The sequence below is a fragment of the Vicia villosa genome, linkage group LG7 (genome assembly GCF_029867415.1).
Source record: "Vicia villosa cultivar HV-30 ecotype Madison, WI linkage group LG7, Vvil1.0, whole genome shotgun sequence".
NCBI lineage: Eukaryota > Viridiplantae > Streptophyta > Magnoliopsida > Fabales > Fabaceae > Vicia > Vicia villosa.
In genome coordinates this window covers 59,759,064-59,778,235 of record NC_081186.1, presented here as the reverse complement: position 1 = coordinate 59,778,235, position 19,172 = coordinate 59,759,064, and the positions used below count along the sequence as shown (strand labels likewise).

Below are 19,172 nucleotides of genomic sequence, written 5' to 3'. Positions count from 1 at the left end.
ATACTGGTAGATGATGAAAATGTAACTAATGGCCAAGAACCCTATAACAATGAACCTAGAGAAAAGGCTCCACCTGAGCCACCAGTTTGAGTCTGAGTTGAGAATATCTACTAAAGATCATCCAATTTCTCAAAGATATTCTTCACACGAGTATGCGATGATCATTGATAGAGAATATCCAAAATACTACCAAGAGGCCATTGAAAATGTTGATATATAAAATTGGTTGAAAGCTAAGAGAAAATAGATTAATAATGTATTTGACAAAACATTTTATGCAACTTTGTCGATGTAGGATAAGCAACACCTCAATCTGTTACATCCTTTGATTTTACCACTGAGAGGCCTACTCTGGCCACCAATCTTCTCTTACATAATTATTTTATTTTAATGATTTATTCCTCCCTAATTTGGGAGTTTTACTGTACATCATATATTCATGGTTTTTAATATTATGGTCGTTTATATCTGTTACAACATTTACATTATTCATGCTATCACCATTGTGTTTAGTTATTTAGTTTCAATCGCATAATAACTGATAAGTCTTTATGTTATTCATGGGTGAGTCATCTCTTTGTCCCTAGATTTGATTAAATTTCATAGCTCATTGACCTCACCCTATCTTCATACAGTGGCTAGCTAGTAAATATGAATCTAGGTAGGATTTATATTGCCTATGTGAGATCAAGCATTATCCAAGGGTTCAACACACTCTAAGGAAAATGGCTCGAGTCATTGATTTAAGGAAAGTTTGGGCCACTAAGGATATATCGCTACACAGACCTCTCAAGCACAAGATTTGTAAGGGAGAAATGATTTAACAGATATTTGATAGTTCATAATCATCAAGCACAAGACTTATAAGAAAAAATGATTTAAGTAATATTTGATAGTTCATAAGTCTTCAAGAACAAGGCCTATTAGGGATAAGTGATTTTAGTTCACAATCCCTTAAGCACGTGACTTATGAGAGCGAAGTGATTTAGTAAGGTTAGATATAAGATTGCCAGAGTCATAAGGACATTACCAATTTAATTGTTTAATTCAAGTAAGACTTTTCCATTTCTTAAATGAGAAATATTTATAAAAAAAACCTTGAAACTTCACTTTAAAGGTTGTGATGGTAAGTTTTTATTATCAACGTGGTGAACATCAACTAATTGTATAAAAATGATTCACTAGTAACATTTTTTTCTAGGGCTTATACATATTAAAATTTATAGATGAAGATGACAACTTGGATCCTTCAAGGAGATAAGGTATTTTCTGTCAGTTCGTGTTACAAAGTTTTTGCCGACAAGGAACCTATTCGGTGGATTTCTTCGAATATGAAGGAGACGTTATCTCATTTATGGAAAGTGAGAGTTCCGTCCAACATTCTTATGTTCGGGTGGCGGTATATTCTTAATAGGATTCCAACTAGAGATAATTTATTAGATAGAGGAATCGAACTCGCGGAAACGGAGAAAGATTGCGTGCCTTGTGGAAGTTTTCTAGAGACTAGGAATCATCCCTTTCTTGAATGTAGTGTTAGCTTAAGGATTTCGAATGCAGTTTATTCTTGGCTGGGCTGCACTCAGCAGATGATGGTGTTTGATCTCGTGTATTTTCCAAACAGCTGCGCCAAGGTTAAAAAGAAGGTTGTTAGAGAGGTGGTGTATGTCATTTGGTTGGCTATTTTTTGGTCTGTTTGGCTTTTAAGGAATGTTGTCATATTTAAAGATAAGGTAGTGAATTTTGAAGATTGCATTTCCTCCATCAAATTCTCCTTTTGGAAATGGAACAATTTGGATAAATTTTCCTCTCCTTTTTGTTGTAGTTATTATGATTGGTATATTGTGCCATTATTATCGCCTATTTAAAGGTGTTTCTCGGGGTTTCTGTAGTCGGGTTTGAGTACCCCTTGTGTTCTATTTTATTGAATTCCTTTGCCTATTAAAAAAAACTACACCTATACAAATGGACTTTTGCGAAATGATATGAGATCCTCTGTGGAACTCTTTAAATTACTCCTTTCGTGGGTATATTATTCTCCTTTTATCAATATCTCAAAGTATGGAGATGTTGGAGAAATCCAAAAGCAGGAGATGCAAAGTGAGAGATCATAACCAAAAAAGGGACCCTGTTGATTTATAACCAATGTTCCTAAGAAGAGGAAGGTAGCAACATAAAGTTGTTTCATCTTAGTTATGCATATCTCAATTGTTAAACTGCCCTTGCCTTAACCTAAATCCAAGAAACACAAAGGTTACTTAAGAAAAAGTCCAATAAATTTGGAGGAGGCCACCATTATAAGTCTAGAAGGGAAACCATCCATTAAAGGTAATGACATGCTCTTTCCATGGAATCCCATTTACAAAAGCCCAAATGATCTACAATCTATCTCAATATGGGGAAAGGACTTAGGCGAAATGAATTTTTTCTACAACAGCCTTGACGTACCTAACGATGTTAAAAGGGAAAGTAAGATGGATCCGAAGAAGATAGTTCAAACTCTAGAAATATATATATGATGAGTAACAATGTGTTAGAATAAACGACGTTTGAAGAATGAACGATTTCGGAAAAATGAAGGAGTGTTTTAAGCTGAAACAAACTTTGTTGAGCTCAACAATTGAAATTTTTTCCTCTTTTAACAAAAAGTACGAAACTGCCCATCTTTCTGCCGAAAGCTTGGGGGAAGAGAAGGAAAAATGCAAGAAGAGAAAAGATATGTTGAAGTAAGCCTACACAAAACATGAAAACACATTATATTCTTCAATATAACTCCAACTAAAAAGTCTAAAGCAGAAGATTGTAGGTCAAACCATTATTGTGAAGTCGTTGGAAATCGGCCTTGAGAAGTCACACATAGAATCCCTTGTTTCTTCTAACTAGTCTTTTAAAAGGGCATAGGCAAAAATACTTTTCCTATACCTTGACCTCAACCTTGATGAGATTAGTTATTCAAGACCATCAAAGATGAGAAGTTAGTAGAGAAGGTTGGCAAAGGAGCTAATGAGAAATTTGGGCATGTGGATGAGGTCGATAATTATGTGACGAGGCCTCTTTTAGAAACAGAAGCCAAGTCTATGCCAGACGGTGAGATCGTCCTCCAGTGTCGAAAAGTTGATACTATTTTAAGGGGACAACTTCTCTACCCCTCACAAAAAGTTGGGTAGTGTACCTCCAACCAATCACATGATACCATCTTTACCCAACTTTTCAAAACATTTTACAAAGGAGGTAACTTTACCCAACTTTTTGAGTTGGGTAGATAAGAATTCACCCTATTTTAAATTTTTTTAATTTTCCAATGTATGTTTAATGATCCATGTTGGAGGACGAGACCATTAAGTTTGTATTCATCTTTCTTTTTTAATGGTTGTATTATTAATTCCTCAATTTGGATGATTCATGCATTCACGCCTTTTTAGGGTTTCATTAATGTAACTATTGTTTTTTTGTTGTATCTCACATAAATATTTTATGATTTATTCTTGTATGAGCGTAATTTGCTTGACATAAATGAAGGTAGGGGTGTGCAAAAAAATCGGTTATCCTTAACCAAATTAGTATCCACATTATTCCACTTTTTAAAACCCAATCCAAATGCTAAAATATAAAATTGGGTAACCATTTTGTTATCCAAATATAAACCGGTAACCATAATAATAATGTGGTTTAGTTATTGGGTATCCAAATTTCATTATGCATTAAATTTATATGTTTTTTTTTCATGATTCACTATATGGATATATGAAAGTCAAATTTGTCTGATAACATATTAATAAATTTTATATATATATATAAATATATATATATATATATATATATATATATATATATATATATATGTTGAATACAAATACTGTATAATGTATTTTATAAATTTTTTTAGTAAGAACAGAAAAATGTGAAGACCCGTTGCAGCGACAACTTTGATTATGTTTACCATGAATACAAGGTCATATGTAATTGTAAAGAAATGGTCTGTATCTCCTTTTGATGCTCGTATGTGTCATTCTTTCGATACTCGTCTGTATCTCCTTTTGATGCTCGTATGTGTCATTCTTTCGATACTCGTCTGTATCTTCTTTTGATGCTCGTCTGTGTCGTTCTTTCGATACTCGTCTGTATCTCCTTTTGATGCTCGTATGTGTCATTCTTTCGATACTCGTCTGTATCTTCTGTTGATGCTCGTTTGTGTCATTCTTTCGATACTCGTCTGTATCTCCTTTTGATGCTCGTATGTGTCATTCTTTTGGTACTTGTCTGTATCTTCTTTTGATGCTCGTCTGTGTCATTCTTTTGATACTCGTCTGTATCTCCTTTTGATGCTCGTATGTGTCATTCCTTCAATACTCGTCTGTTGGATGCTCGTATGTGTCATTATGTCGATACTCGTCTGTATCTCTTTTAAAACACTTGTCTATCTTACCTTCCCGCCAGACATACCTCTGCTCCGACCACTTCCATGTAGTAAACATTTCCTTTGAGAACCTTGTATTGGCACCTTGGGCTACGTTACAAGCTCTCGCCATTCATCCAATGACTCACTGTAAATATTTCCATCAGAAAAACAAAAATTCTCTTTCCCCAGCAAATATCAAAAATAAAAAATAAGGATAACAATCACACCATCATTTCAGGCCAAATTTCAGGTCTTGATATTTAATCTTCTTCTACCTTGAATGTTCGAAAGACTAACGCGAATCTCACCTTCAGGTTTAAGACGATTAAATAGGGGCAGCTGTCATACCCCAAATTTGTCCTACCCCTTTAACTTCTAACTGGCTTAAGCATTACATTCATCTGCATACCTCCATTAGGTCATTAACACATCATGCATCATTAATCAATAAAATTCGACATGGGATCAAGGATCTTGGAAACTAGAGCTTCTACTTCACTCAAGCTTGATTCCTTTGGTTCTTCTTTGAGTAGGGGACTGTGGGGTCAAGGTTTTGAAATATGGGCACCGTGGACTTCTTTCTCATCAAGCTACAAAGGCTACTTCTTCATCTGGTTTCGTCAAGAACAAAGGTGGGGGTTTACTTCCCTATGCGTGATGATCTTTATAATGTGATGATCTTCATGGTATCATGGTGGAGAGCAGTGATTCCTTTGGACGAATTAATTATGCCAACAAACATTGGTCCATTCAAAGTGTTTCCATCACAGGTTATTGACTTGATTCACCTAAGTGGATTGTGTTACAATTCGTTGATTAAAGGGTCTCATTTCTGTTGCAAATTATGGGTTTAAGGTCGTTCGAAATATTAAAGTGCAAAGTGCGGAGAGTCAAACCTTGGAACAACGTGAACCATTTTCAAAGTTGGAAAGTATTTGTCAAAATTTTGACCATGGTCTATCCTAAGACATCTTGGGATTTCTTGATTGGGTCCACCCAAGTTTTCAAGTTGCAAATTGGGACAAGACTGAAAGTTTTAATTAAAGACACTTGGGATGAACAAATTTCAAACTTTATTTGAAAGAAGAAGCCATGACACTTTCATGAAGAACCATGTTCAGTCACCGTTACATTCCATGTGCAAGAATCCATTTCCACATTTCTAAACGCATTCCTTCACTATACACTTCCATGTGCAAGAATCCATTTCCACAAAAATATACATATTCTAAGGACCGATTCATTACAATTCCAAGATACATCTCATGGCCAAACCATATTACATATCATTATACTATTACACCACCAGCATCACTATACTATTACATAGAAATTACACAAAAATGCACGTGAGCCTATGGTGTCTAAAGCTTCTTCACCTTCATCTATCATCATGTCAAGCAATACAACGCGTCCTCCTTTTGGATGTATGATCCAAAGATGTCTTGATGCACATCAAGAGAAACCGGGTCTCACACAAGAACACCCGAACCGGAAGCCACCAGCCCCTGCATTAAAATTCAGAAAAGCCAAAAAATTCAGAACAAATACAAAGGCAGCCCCACATTTTCATTCATAACAAAAATAAACAACTCCATACATTCATACAAGTTCATTCCTACTAAACAATTCCAAATTCTAACTACCTCCTAGTTTTCCATTTAAAATAGGTACAACCCTGCATAAGCCAATTAATTCAAACCATCCTCATTCAATATCATGCACACATAAAACCAGTTTGGTTCAAACCAAGTCAACATTCAATCATAACATCTAAAAACAGAGCAACACTTAAAGACAACATCAGTTCTTACCAGTACTTAGTACATGGTTCAGTTTTATTGCATCAAAGCTATATCCAGATATGTACCATTCATGTGCCAACCGACTCTACAGCGCATTGCAAGCCTACATCCAAAAGCCAAGTCGTAACCTGCAAACATACAAGAGTTCAAAAGCGAAAGTCAATTCATCATGATCCTGTACATGGCCTACAAAACAAAACTCAACATAATAATCCATCATCATATCATACATACAGTGTTCAGTTCAGTTAAAAAACATCTTGCACCTTTGGTTAAGTGTACGTCGGATCGAGAACACGTTCAAGTCATCCAAACAGCATCATACCTGCCACAACAAATAACAAACAGCTTCACCGTCCAAAGTCCACCCGATAATCAAGCAAGCTTTTAACCATCTGCCCTGCAAAAAGAGAGAGGATATCAGTTCAGAATTTTCTAAGTAAAACCAACGCTGCACATACACAACTCTGCAAAGATTAATAACCAACCCCTAACAGTTTATAACTAACTCACACCTCAGCTTATAACTAACATTAACTAACAGTGCCAGCTCTTACTAACAACCACATACCGGTTCGGTTAACCAACTTTTGATTTCTAACAGTTCCTAAAACTAACAGAGCTTCAGTCTTAACTGACTTCCAACAAAACTACAAACCTATAACCGAATCCTAACAACCTCCCAACGAATTCTCAAACTAATCCATAACAGAATTTCCCAACTATAACCACCTAAGAGATCCTATAACTAACTCTGAAACAACCAAAAACAGAATCAAAATAACTAACTTCCTAACTGTCACATAACCACCAAAACAGAAGCAACTAACCTCATCTTTTCAACTCAATCTCACCCTTCAATTTCATAACTGAAAATCAATCCAACGGCTCTCAATCACCCTCCCTCTGTAACTGGACTCTCTTCTCACGCTCAGCCTATATAAACAATCTCTCCCTCCAATTCTCAGCTACACGCCATAATCACCATTTTTTTCACCTTCCACAATTCTTCACGCTTCATTCACACAGGCCACCTTCTCCTTCATCCTCTCTCCAATTCACTCTGCAACTCTCCTTCACCCCTTTCCCCTCCTTCACATTCACCATCTTCGCCTCTTCTCTCTACTCCACCATTCTCCCATTCAATCAACAGAAAAAGAAACACAAAAAGGGAAGAAGATTTCATAGAAAAATAACAGATTCAGAACGTAACAGAATCGGAAAAGAAACTCACCGGAAAAATGTAACAAATTCTCTGAATTTTCTCTCTCAATTCACACTCAATCTTCATCACCCCAGAGCCATCGTTCAGCTCTTAACGCAGCCTCTAACCGAAGCCTCCATCACCTTCTTCATCAACGTATCAATCTCCAAGTCCTTTTCATCTTCACGCTTCAATCGCACAGGCGTCGTCTCCCTTCAATCATCATCATCTCTAATCACCTGCAGAAATCAAGTATCAACAACGGTCATCGTCACTAACTCACGATAGCGCTTCAAAACAGGAACGAAATCTCAACGAAGAAGGAGATCGTGAGAGAGAGCTTGCGGTGGAGATTGAAAAGGCTCTCCAGAGATGAAGCTCGAGTCACGCTGTTCATCCGAATGGATAGAGGGTTGAGTCATGGTGTTCGCGGCGAGATGAATCGGGGAATCTTGCCTCCGGCCGCCGCTGTGACTTATTCGTGAGTGGAGAGGTCGCGATTAGGTGTTCATTTCGGTGGCGGAGAGAGTGAAATCGAGTCGGAGATTGGAGGAGAGTTCATCTCCGCCGTGAGCACATTTGAGAGAAGGAGAAGACCAACAGTCACAATGCAGGTAAAACCTAATCCCCTTTCATTTTAATTTTTATTTTTTATTTTTTAATTGAATCCCTTTTCTTTCTCTAATTAAAATATCTTGCAGAATGAAATCTGGATTCTAACTCCCTGGGCCTTCACTAAATTCGTATCTCACCCCTAGTAGGCCCATTGTCATCATTTTGTGTGTTAGCTGAATAACCAAAAACAAATTCCTTGGGCCTTCACACGATTTGCTGTGTGCACCCTCCTCTGAGCCCATTACTCATTTTTTTGCTGCCATAATTGAACAAAAATGCCTTTGGGCTTTTCACTGTTTGGGCCCTGCGTCTAAGTGATGATGCTACTTCTATTTTCATAATAAACCCCCCTGACTCTATTATTTTCCTTATTAGAATTTAGCTTTTTTTAAATATAGTTTTTTCTTATTTTTCCTTAGTGATAAAAGAGTAAATAATCACCATTTCGGTTAGATTTTTAAGTAATAAAAATACTAGTTTGGGCTTAGTAGCAAATAGTAGTTAGTTTAGTTTAATTTTGACATAATTGATAGAATTTCCCACATTAAAAAATTCATAAAAATAATAGTGTTTTTTAGACTAATTTTGTATTAATGTTTGAATTGCTCCTTTTATTTTTTTGTATCATTTTCAAGTTTTTGGTATGATTTTGTTATGTGATTTTGGCCATATTTTGGCCTACTTTGTTAATATCTTTTAGTGCTCCTTTTAGAATCTTTTCCCATTCCATTAGAATTAGACTTTTAAGAATAACCCTAGGCTTAGAGATTAGGCTAGTCCCCCACTTTTTTCATTCTTTTTCTTTTACAACATAAAACATCTATAAATACTTGAATAAAATCCCCATAAAAAATACAAAGAAAATACTTAAAACACTAATAATCAAAGTGAAAATTCTTAAAAAGGGAATGAAAGCTTGAAACATCCCTTGCTTAAGGGAATGTTCGAGTGCTTGGATCTCCCTTGCTTAAGGGTCCCATTCAGGCGTAAGTTCCCAACTTCTAAAAAACACAAACCAAAGAGTAACTCGAGTTTCCCTTGCTTAAGGGATTTCCTCGAAACCCTCAAAATCTCTCTCTCACCTCCTTTCTTAAGGGCATTATTATCTCCGCTCTACTGCATCCTAGGTCGATCCCTTATGCAAGAGCGCGAGCGTTAACTCCGCCCAACTAAAAAACACAAAAACAAACAAAAACATATGAGCCGAACTACGGCGCTCTGATTCCTGAAAAGGATACGTAGGCATCAAGTCGCGGGGCTTGAACGAGCACACTTGTAAATATTCCTTCTTTTCCCCGTATTTCTTTTGCATGCATTCACATTTAGGTTTAGACATAGATACACCCTTTAGATAGAAACAAACATAGGTGGATACCATCGAGTACGATGGGCGCGAGGGGTGCTAATACCTTCCCCTCGCGTAACCGACTTCCGTACCTTGATTCTTTGGTCGCAAGACCCTGTTCCTTCCTTTGTTAGGTTTTCTGATATTCCTTTCCCTTATGGGATAAATATATTGGTGGCGACTCTGTTCATTTTTTGCGAGCGTGCGACACCAAGCTCTTGGGAGTTCTATCTATAATACGTACTCCGACGGAGGGGATGTATAATTCGGCCTTTGCAGACCGACATTCAATCTATTTTTGACTATGATTCTTTCAACCATGGCTGCAAGATTATTCTATCTTGCCAGGTTTTCTTGTCGGACTTGATGGACCACTTGGTTGGCGTCCTGATTTCAGTTAAGCACAAAAGCTTAAGGGTTTCTTTGCTTGATGTCCCTAGGCCCTTGTTCAACTATATGGGGCTACCCCTTTTTTTTCTAAGTCAGCCTAGTCACCCGGGGTTGCACAATTTGACGAACTTGCGCCCGAGGGGCGCCAAAGAAATCAGTGATTCAAGTAATTTAATTCACTAATTGTTGGTAATTATGATTCATAGTTTCAATCAAAGAGTTGAATATAGTACCCATTTGTCGGGTTAGCAAGTTAACCATATCATGGTTACTCTCATTCATTTGTTGTTCCATTGTCCCCATAGATTTTATGGTGAAAGTTGGCATGGCTTGGGAAACGAATCCCATTCCCAATTGGGGTTGATTGTTGAGTAGTTAGACCAGGGTTATTTATGGCCGATCCTAATGTGAAAGACGACAAATAAGCAAACGTCTTGTATCAACAAATGTTGACGCGTTCGTTTGTAAGCCTGCCATCATTGTTGTTGGCATGCCATAAGGTTGTTCCTGACTAAGCATAAGGCCTAAAATCACTTGCATTGTTGATCTCAGAGCCGTAGGGATTCTTGCTGTTATTGTTGGGGAAATAACTTCCCTTTATTGGACAATTGATAGTGTGGTTGTCGTGCTTGTTATGGAGGCATTTGCTTTAGTCGAAGTCGCAGCGACTATGCCTCCACCTGTAGTATTGGATGGTTGTTCTCCATTGGTGTTATTCCTTGGATTAGCCATTCTTATAACGCATCTCCTAGTTGGTTTTCTAACGTCCTTTTTGGTTATCCTACCACTCCTCAATCGCATGCACATTCAAGACCTTGAGAAGTTTCATAAGTGGAGAACCTATATGCAGATTTTAAAAAGTTTTTTTTTTACACAGATGCCCCATTGGGCGTGCCAATTTGTTTATTGGAAAATTAAGTAAACAAAGACAAGTTTGATTTAACTTAAGGGATTAAACTCGAAAATATCCCGGGATAAATTGTGCAAAAATTGTAAGTTTGAAACACATTTGATATTAAATCAAAATGCAAAGATCTATGAGAGGAACTTTAATGTAGCGAATGACAATGAAAAATAAAAGAAATTTAATCCATAAATGGAACACAAGTGCATATATTTTTAGATTACTCTTTTCTCACTCACAATTGGATACTTTAAGTATATAGAATTTGTGTGAAATTGTTGACCTCTAATCCTACATACATGAAGTGTTTATATACTAATCCTAACATAACTGTCACTAACGGTCAACTAAGCAACATCTGACACGTCTTCATTTTCATGCAACTTTCGCCACAGATAATCTCTCTCCCATCCCAAATAATTGTCTGATCTTATCCATTTACGTCTTATTTCGACATACTCGTAAGAATAGTAGTAACATTCAAAAGTTTTCCAAACTTCACTATGTCCCTTAATTCGAGCAACTTTTCATCTCAAGTCGACCTAGTGATGAGACCCATGTTTTAACTTCCATACCAACGCATGTTTCGATCAGATGCACCCAGAAAAACAAGTCTTTAACTCACCAATGACTAGGGGAGGCAAATGGGCATGCCCGCCCCACAAAAGCCCGCAAGAAAACGAGGCGGGGCGGGACAGTCATAGTTGAGGTGCGGGCCTAAAAGCTTTGCCCTCCCCACAAAAAAGTGATGGTATGGCGGGCTAAGTCTGTAGGCGCTGCACTTTTTAAGCCTAAAAATACAAAATATATGTTAATGCACATGTCCGCATAAAAAACGGGACAGGGTGGTTACACTAGAGGGTGAGGGCCTAAAACCTTGACCCGCCCCACACAAAAGTGCGAGCAAAACATATATGTCCAACAGGCCAGGCCCATTTTGTCACCCCTACCAATAACCAATTTCATCTAGAGCAAAATTCAAATTAATTTATCATCATCTGAGATTCATTTTCAAACCTCTTATTTATTTATTTTTTGATAACATGGAGGGCCTAAGCCCACCAAACCTCTTATTTATGTTGTGTTGAAAAATGAGATAACAAAGACATCCTAATGAATGTCGGAATTGTTATTTCTATTGTTTATTATTTTTACTAATATACTTGAAATTATTATTGTTGTATAGACAATATTTGAATTATATAATTGTCAAAATACATTTCATCTACTTTAACATTTATTTTGATTATATATCTATTTAAATCTTTTGCATTTATAAAACTAAATCTATTTAAATCTTTTGCATTTATAAAACAAAATTTAATTTAACATTTATTTTGATTATATATCTATTTAAATCTTTTGCATTTATAAAACTAAATCTATTTAAATCTTTTGCATTTATAAAACAAAATTTAATTATAAATTTATATTATAACAACGCGGACTCACGGATATTTGTCTAGTTAATTTTAAAATATTTATCCTCCAATTGTGAATAACCATATTTGTAATTAAAATATTTCTTCTCCCTTGCTCTTTTATATTTTGAAATCCCTCTCATTCCTTTGATAAAAATTACTCCCTTCCCTCCCATCAATTGAACTAAACCGGAGTCTTAGTGCTTGATATCTCCTCCAAATAATTAATCTAACACAACCTAACCAAAACAGCACCAACAACGAAAATTGTTATGCCGAGAAACATTCTACATAACTATACAAACTAAGTTGTCAACTTGTGAGACAATTCTTTTTCCTATACAATGTTGGTAAGTTTGTTCACTATTGAAATACTTTGTTCTAAATATTCTTTTAACTATTGTATCAAAACCTAAATATTCTCTCTTCGGCCATCCCCACAAAACATTTGAAATATGAACTAGCTGCCCCTATGCAAAGATGAGTTAACAGTTTATCATTTTGTAATCAACCATTACATTCATCACCTAATGTTCTCAAACAATTATTCAACTGCACAAATCTAGAAGAAATACACAAATTTGAAATCAACTAAGATGAGCTGTGACAATAGTTGAACAACAATTATATAAACACAGCCAAAATCAAGAACTACTACTTAACTATTGAGATTCAACAAACCGAGATTAATTCAACAAGCCATTACAGATGACCAATTACTAATTCTAATTATTACATTAATAATTCCCTAACCACCAAAACCGTAAAGGGTCCTGCCTTGCCTCTTAAGCGCATAAACAACATCCATGGCGGTTACGGTCTTGCGGCGAGCGTGTTCAGTGTAAGTGACAGCATCACGAATAACATTCTCGAGAAAGATCTTGAGGACACCACGAGTTTCTTCATAAATCAATCCACTTATACGCTTCACACCACCGCGTCTAGCAAGACGACGAATAGCAGGTTTGGTGATTCCTTGAATGTTATCTCTAAGAACTTTCCGATGACGCTTTGCTCCACCCTTTCCCAATCCCTTCCCTCCTTTACCTCTTCCTGACATGCTTGATTTGATGCTTTGTTAGCTAATTGATGTTATCGGAGGCAACTAGCGATGTGTAGTGAGAGATCGGTTGCGAGGGTTTTTATATTAGATTTGAGATGATAAATATTTGCCCTTGGATTTGATGGTTATCCGTGTGAAAGATCTATTTGATGATATGAACCGTTGGATTAGAAATGAAATTGGGTGTCACACAGATCGCCAGGCTGGCAGGATTTTAATTTTCAGAGTGGCGCTCATCAGTTCTAAATCCATGGGGATTGACTTTTATTACACGATCATCACCAATTCACCGCACAAATTTAAACTGATTGCCAAAAATAACATGAAGTAATATTTTAAAATTCAACTATTGAATTTGAATGTGGGTTTGGATTTGGATCGAATCTTTGATAAAATTGAGTTTAATATAATTGATTTATATTTTGATATATTTGTGTAAAAGTGAATTGGATAATGAATTTTAAGTGTAAAAATTATATTTAAATTAAGAAACTATAAATTTTAATTTTATGTAGAATTTTATTACAGAGACAGAATCAAATTTATTTTAGAAGCGTCAAATGCCTCAAAATCATTTTAGAATCAATTTTATACATTTAGAATTGATGTTTCCTCATCTAAAGGCCAAACCAAATATGATAGGAGTAATATTTTAATACGTGACAAAAAACATGACTACTACAGTGGAGCAAAACAATAAATATTTTTGTTGAAATACTTTATAAATGGTGGAACCAATAAGGTTCATATAAATTTAGAATTGTAAAACATTCAAAATAAATTTATTTAGGTTGGGCATTTGTCTAGACGATCCAGATGTATGAGTTTTTAACTAATTCATTTATAAAAAGAAAACATCAAAATATTAATAAATGAGTCCAAAATTTTGGAGATCATTTGAGAAAGACACATTTTAGGCTACGTTTTCTTTTGTCAAGGACCGTATATGGAAGCGTATTAATTCGTGGAGGGGTCGGTATTTATCAAGGGCAGGTAAAGAGACTATGATCAAGTCTGTTCTTCAGGCTATCCCGGCTTATATTATGAGTATTTTTCTTCTCCCGGATGGTGTGGTTGATGATATTGAGAAAATGATTAACTCTTTTTGGTGGGGAGGTGGTTCTAATGGAAAGGGGATTCGTTGGATGTCATGGGATAAATTGACAGTCTCGAAGGAGGAGGTGGTTTGGGTTTCAGGGATTTTAGAGCATTTAATATGGCTATGGTAGCTAAACAGGGTTGGTTTATCATGTCTAATCCTCAGGCTCTTGTGTCAAGAGTCTTCAAAGCAAGGTATTTTCCGAGAACTACTTTCTTTGATGCAACTCTTGGTTATAACCCCAGTTTTGTTTGGCGTGGTATTTGGAAGGCTCGGGAGGTTCTAATGTTGGGTTGCAGGTGGAGTATTGGTGATGGGAGCAAGATAAAAGTCATGCAGGAACCTTGGCTCCGTGGTACTAATGAGGGTTGTTTGTTTGGTCCTCAAGTGCAAGGTGCGTATAATATTACCGTTAAGGATTTGTTGCTGCCTAATGTTAAACAATGGAATATGCGGGTTATTCGTACTTTATTTGATGTTACAGTTACAAAATATATCCTTCAAGTACCCTTAGTAGAGGATGTTATGGAGGACAGATTAGTATGGAAGGAAGAACAACATGGCGTGTATAGCATCAGGTCGGGATATCGTGTGTGGAGGAAGGTGAGGAAAAGGTATGATGGGGGGTCCGTAAAGGGTAACTGGAATAGCCTATGGAAGATATCGGCACCGGCTAGAGTTAAACATCTCCTTTGGAGGATTTGTAAGGAGTGTCTTCCGACGAGAGTGCGACTACGGCAACATCATGTTCCATGTGCTACTAATTGTCCGTCTTGTGATAACGGATATGAAGACGATTGGCATGTCTTTTTTGGTTGTTTAGAGGCAATCTCTTCTTGGCGGGCAGCAGGTTTGTATGATGTTATATTTCACCGTCTCCATTCTTTCCAAGATGTTAAATCTGTTATTTTTGATATTTGCTGCAAGGAAGATAATAATCTTGCTGGTAGAGTAGCGGTAATGATAGAGAATTTATGGAAGAATATAAATGATTGGGTTTGGAATAATGAGAAAGAAGAAGCTACTAAACTAGGATGGTTAGCTTTGCACAAGTGGCAAGAATGGTATTCTGCTCAACAAATTCGGCACTCTGAACGATCTGAGGAGAATCTCTTACAATGGCATCCGCCGTCGAGTGGCTCCTTTAAGTGTAATGTGGATGCAGGTTTTAACCGTTGTTTAGGTACAACAAACCGTGGATGGTGTATTCGTGATGATCATGGTGATTTTGTTGTTGCGGGAGCGGCTTGGGATGGTGGTACTTTATCTACTTTAGAAGCGGAAGCTTTAGCCCTCAAGGAAGCTATCCATGGTGTTAATACCCTTCACCTTGGCCATGTTTTATTCGAAAGCGACTCTCAGGTGGTTGTTCAAAGCTTAAGATCAACCGCTTGTGGCAATTCTGAGTTTAATTGTATTATCTCCGCTATTAAGTTGTTATTACTAAATTTTCCCCACTTTGAGGTGAAGTTTGTAAAGCGTCAAGCGAATATGGTTGCTCACACTTTAGCTAAGGCGGCCAATTCCTGGACTCGACGCATGTTATTTGATGAAATTCCTCCTTGTATTTTCTCTATTTTGAATAATGAAAGAAGTTAAGTTTGCTTTTGTCAAAAAAAAAAAGCTCCTTTAAATCATTTCACGTTCAATTTGATAGAAACAAATTATAATTTGTGTTTGTTAACATGACATTAAAAGAGTATTCAGACCAATAATCTATTTAATAGTACAAAAGTCTTTCATGTCAAAGTTCTTTCCCAACATGATTTCTAGTTCATTTACGTTATGTAAATAATTAAGGCAATCAACACATCATCAATATACGCTAACATTGAAATAAAAGAGACATCATTATGGCTCCTAACATAAACATAAGAGTCATATTAACACCTTTTATAGTCAATCTGAAGTATGTATGAATCAAAGCACTTGTACCATTGCCATACGTATTCCAAAAGATTTGGATCTAATTGACTGGTTGCTCTACATGCTCAATTGACATGATTATTTTGAAATTCAATTGTTTTGCACCAATCTTTGGAAATTTTTGAGTGCTAGAAACCATTGTATGTTCAGAAACAAAACTCTTCAGGTTCTTACTGTGGCAGAGGAGGCTCTTGAATCAGTCTTGGAATTCAACATGAATAATCTGAACTTACAATTCAGGAAGCCGGCAGTGAGGAGGCCCGACTATGAGCCTCGTGGCCATGGTTTTAATGTTGTGTTGGTGTCAGAAGCTTTCAAGAGTGTTGTTTCTATGGGATGCATTATCAGGAACCAAGATAACACAGTCCTTGCTGCTTATGTATAAGAGAGTTTATTTAAAGGTGTCAAATTGTAGATATTTTTGTATATAGTTTTGCGACACTTATCGTCTGTTTTTCCCCAACTTGTGTGTAAATGCGTACGTTTTCGATATATTTATACATATTACGTATTACTTGAGTTTTTTATTTATTTGTGTACCGTGTGATAGTTTTCTATTCATTTTGTAGGTATTAATGTGTAATTGGAGCATGAGCAATAAAGTGTCGAAGACATAACTTCAAACGCGCGATTTTGAGCAATTCATCAACGAATAAGGCTCAAAAAAATATGATAAAAATCATAAATTTTGTAGATATTTAGTCATTGTTAGATAGAGCATTGAATAAACTTTCCAACGCTTTGAACCGAGCGCAAATCGGAGTTACGACTCTCAAGTTATGGTCAAAATAAAATTTCAAGTTGCTGTTGAGCGGGCTTAGCGCGCTAAGCGTAGTTTGGGCGGTATAGAAAGTGTATAAAGAGGGAAAAACATATTTTTAGGGTATGTTTTTGGTATTTTTGAACCCCAATCCATCACCAACCATTTTTTTGGAAGAGAGAGCTTGAAAACAACAAATGGAGCTTGCATCTTGTCGAATCGGAGGTGGATTCTCACCAATTATCTTGACAACTCGATAAGTGTCGGTTTATTTCTTCTTCCTATTTTTGTAAACTCTATTTTATTGGGTTTTTTGTATGCTTACTCTGAACCTATGTATATTTTTTGATCATGATGTTGTAAAAAATATGCTTTACAAATTATTGTTGATGTTTTTCTTAATCTTTTTGCTTTAAGTTTGGATTTGGATTGTTATAGATGTATACCACACAAATCTTGATTAGGGATGGATATCTATTAGTTTCTAGATTCTAGAGATAAATTTAGAGATAATAATCATTATGGGAATCGGAGCTTAATGCTTTCGTGTTCGAGTTGCACGCGAGAGATCGTCGACGCAAGAATACGGATGTTCTCGCAAATTTGCGTTAGAGATAACCTCAATTGTGATACGTCTTGTTGGTGCTTCAGAGATGAATGCTGATGTGAGAGATACGTAATGGTAATGGTAATGATGAGTATTGTAGGTTGAGAGCAACTGATCGATAGGTTTAAGTTTGTGACGAGTTGTTTAAATTCATGCCTGATAAGTTTCTCCTCTCCAAAGAATGCATTTTTTCTTGTTCATACATTTTTAATTTTCCCATTCAAACCCAAACTCAAGAACACGAGACTTGTTAAACGACAATTCGATAATCACTAATCCCTGTGTAGACGATAAAATCCCGGAGTAATACTTCCAAATCTTTTGCTTGTCATTTTACTGCTTCAGCAAAATGGCGTCGTTATCTGGGATTAGTGTTCTTATTGTTTCACATTGTGATGGTTTCTTTGTTTTTGAGTTTTTCACATATTGTCCATGGTGTTTATATGATGTAATTAGACTTGTATATAGATACTTATATACTTGTACATTTTACCCGTGGTGTATATACTTGTTATGTTTATTGTTTATTCAAGTGTTTGATTAGGACACTTGCTTTTGGTTTGCGCGGTGAGGAATCACCATGGCATGAAGGGGGGAAGTTCCTAGCTAAGCACAGTAAAGGCGTCGAGCTTACGACGTAAAACAAGCATGTTTTATCTTTTTTTTTGTTTCGTTATTACTTTTTCATTCTAGCTTAGGTAGTATGATGAACATTCATTAAACAAGTTGTACTCAGATTATTCGTAAAATTTTCAAAGCTTCACTTTACAACTTGTTTAATCCGTTTTCACCCGGTCTTTCTGGACCATTTTTGCATTTGAGATGTGTAGGTGATAGTGGTGGATTGGTAAGAGAATCAAATTTGAATTTGATTATTCTGCACAGACCTGTGTGTGCTAAGTACGGGTCTGTTGATGCTAAGCACGGATTTTCTGGTGTAGTGCGCTAAGCGCGGGTCTGCGGGTTAAGCACGTTCTGCAATTTGTCCGGTGGAATTTTATTTCACTCGGCCATTTTCCCACTTTCGCCTCGGCTATTTATAGAGTACGTATTAGTAGTATTTTCTAATGTTTTGTTTGTTGTTTAAACTTTGATTTTGGTTCGATTATTTGAAGACGCATGAGGTGTTTGTCCATTTTTTGTCGTTTCAATTTGCGAATGCATGGTAATGATATTGTTTAAATTTTTGTACACGTCCAAGGTATGTGTTTATCACTTTCTTAACTTTAGCATATTCATGTTACGTAGGCATTTTACAATTTATATGCCACTCATTTTTTTTGTATACTTGATCGTTTGTGAATCACTTTAGTTTCCACCTTTTGTGATGTAGTTTTCCATTGTTCATATATGCTAGAGGCCACAATCTTTGTTTTAACTGGATTTTATTATGCTTAATCTTTTATTTGTGTTGACTATATGAGGCATGAAAAGGATCAAGGCATTTTGTTTCATTTTGAGCATAACTACCTAGCCAAATAGTCTTTTCACCTTGTGAGTGTGTGATCATTCATAACCCCTTTGAGCTTTTTATCATTATCCATGTTGTTTGAAGTCGATGTTTATCTATGAGTTTGTAATTCACTTTTTGTATGGATTTTGATTGTTAATTTTTTCTTGAGCCCTCAACTTTGTGT

At 36.2% G+C, this 19,172-nt stretch overlaps 1 protein-coding gene and 1 long non-coding RNA gene across 3 annotated transcripts; both read right to left on the bottom strand.

The window, feature by feature from the left end:
* Positions 1-5,526: 5,526 nt before the first annotated feature.
* Positions 5,527-8,033, bottom strand: LOC131617271 (uncharacterized). 2 transcript variants are annotated; one of them, XR_009288518.1, is made up of 4 exons: positions 7,436-8,033; positions 6,436-6,601; positions 6,211-6,329; positions 5,527-5,904 (listed from the first exon to the last, which is right to left on the bottom strand). It is a non-coding gene; the product is annotated as an uncharacterized LOC131617271 (long non-coding RNA). The 2 variants fall into 2 exon arrangements; XR_009288516.1 differs by having other exon boundaries at positions 6,468-6,601.
* Positions 8,034-12,690: 4,657 nt separating this feature from the next.
* Positions 12,691-13,183, bottom strand: LOC131620626 (histone H4). The gene has a single exon (XM_058891759.1). It carries the CDS (start codon positions 13,138-13,140, stop codon positions 12,829-12,831), a length of 312 nt encoding a protein of 103 aa, XP_058747742.1. The 5' UTR covers positions 13,141-13,183; the 3' UTR covers positions 12,691-12,828.
* Between the last annotated feature and the right edge of the window lie 5,989 nt (positions 13,184-19,172).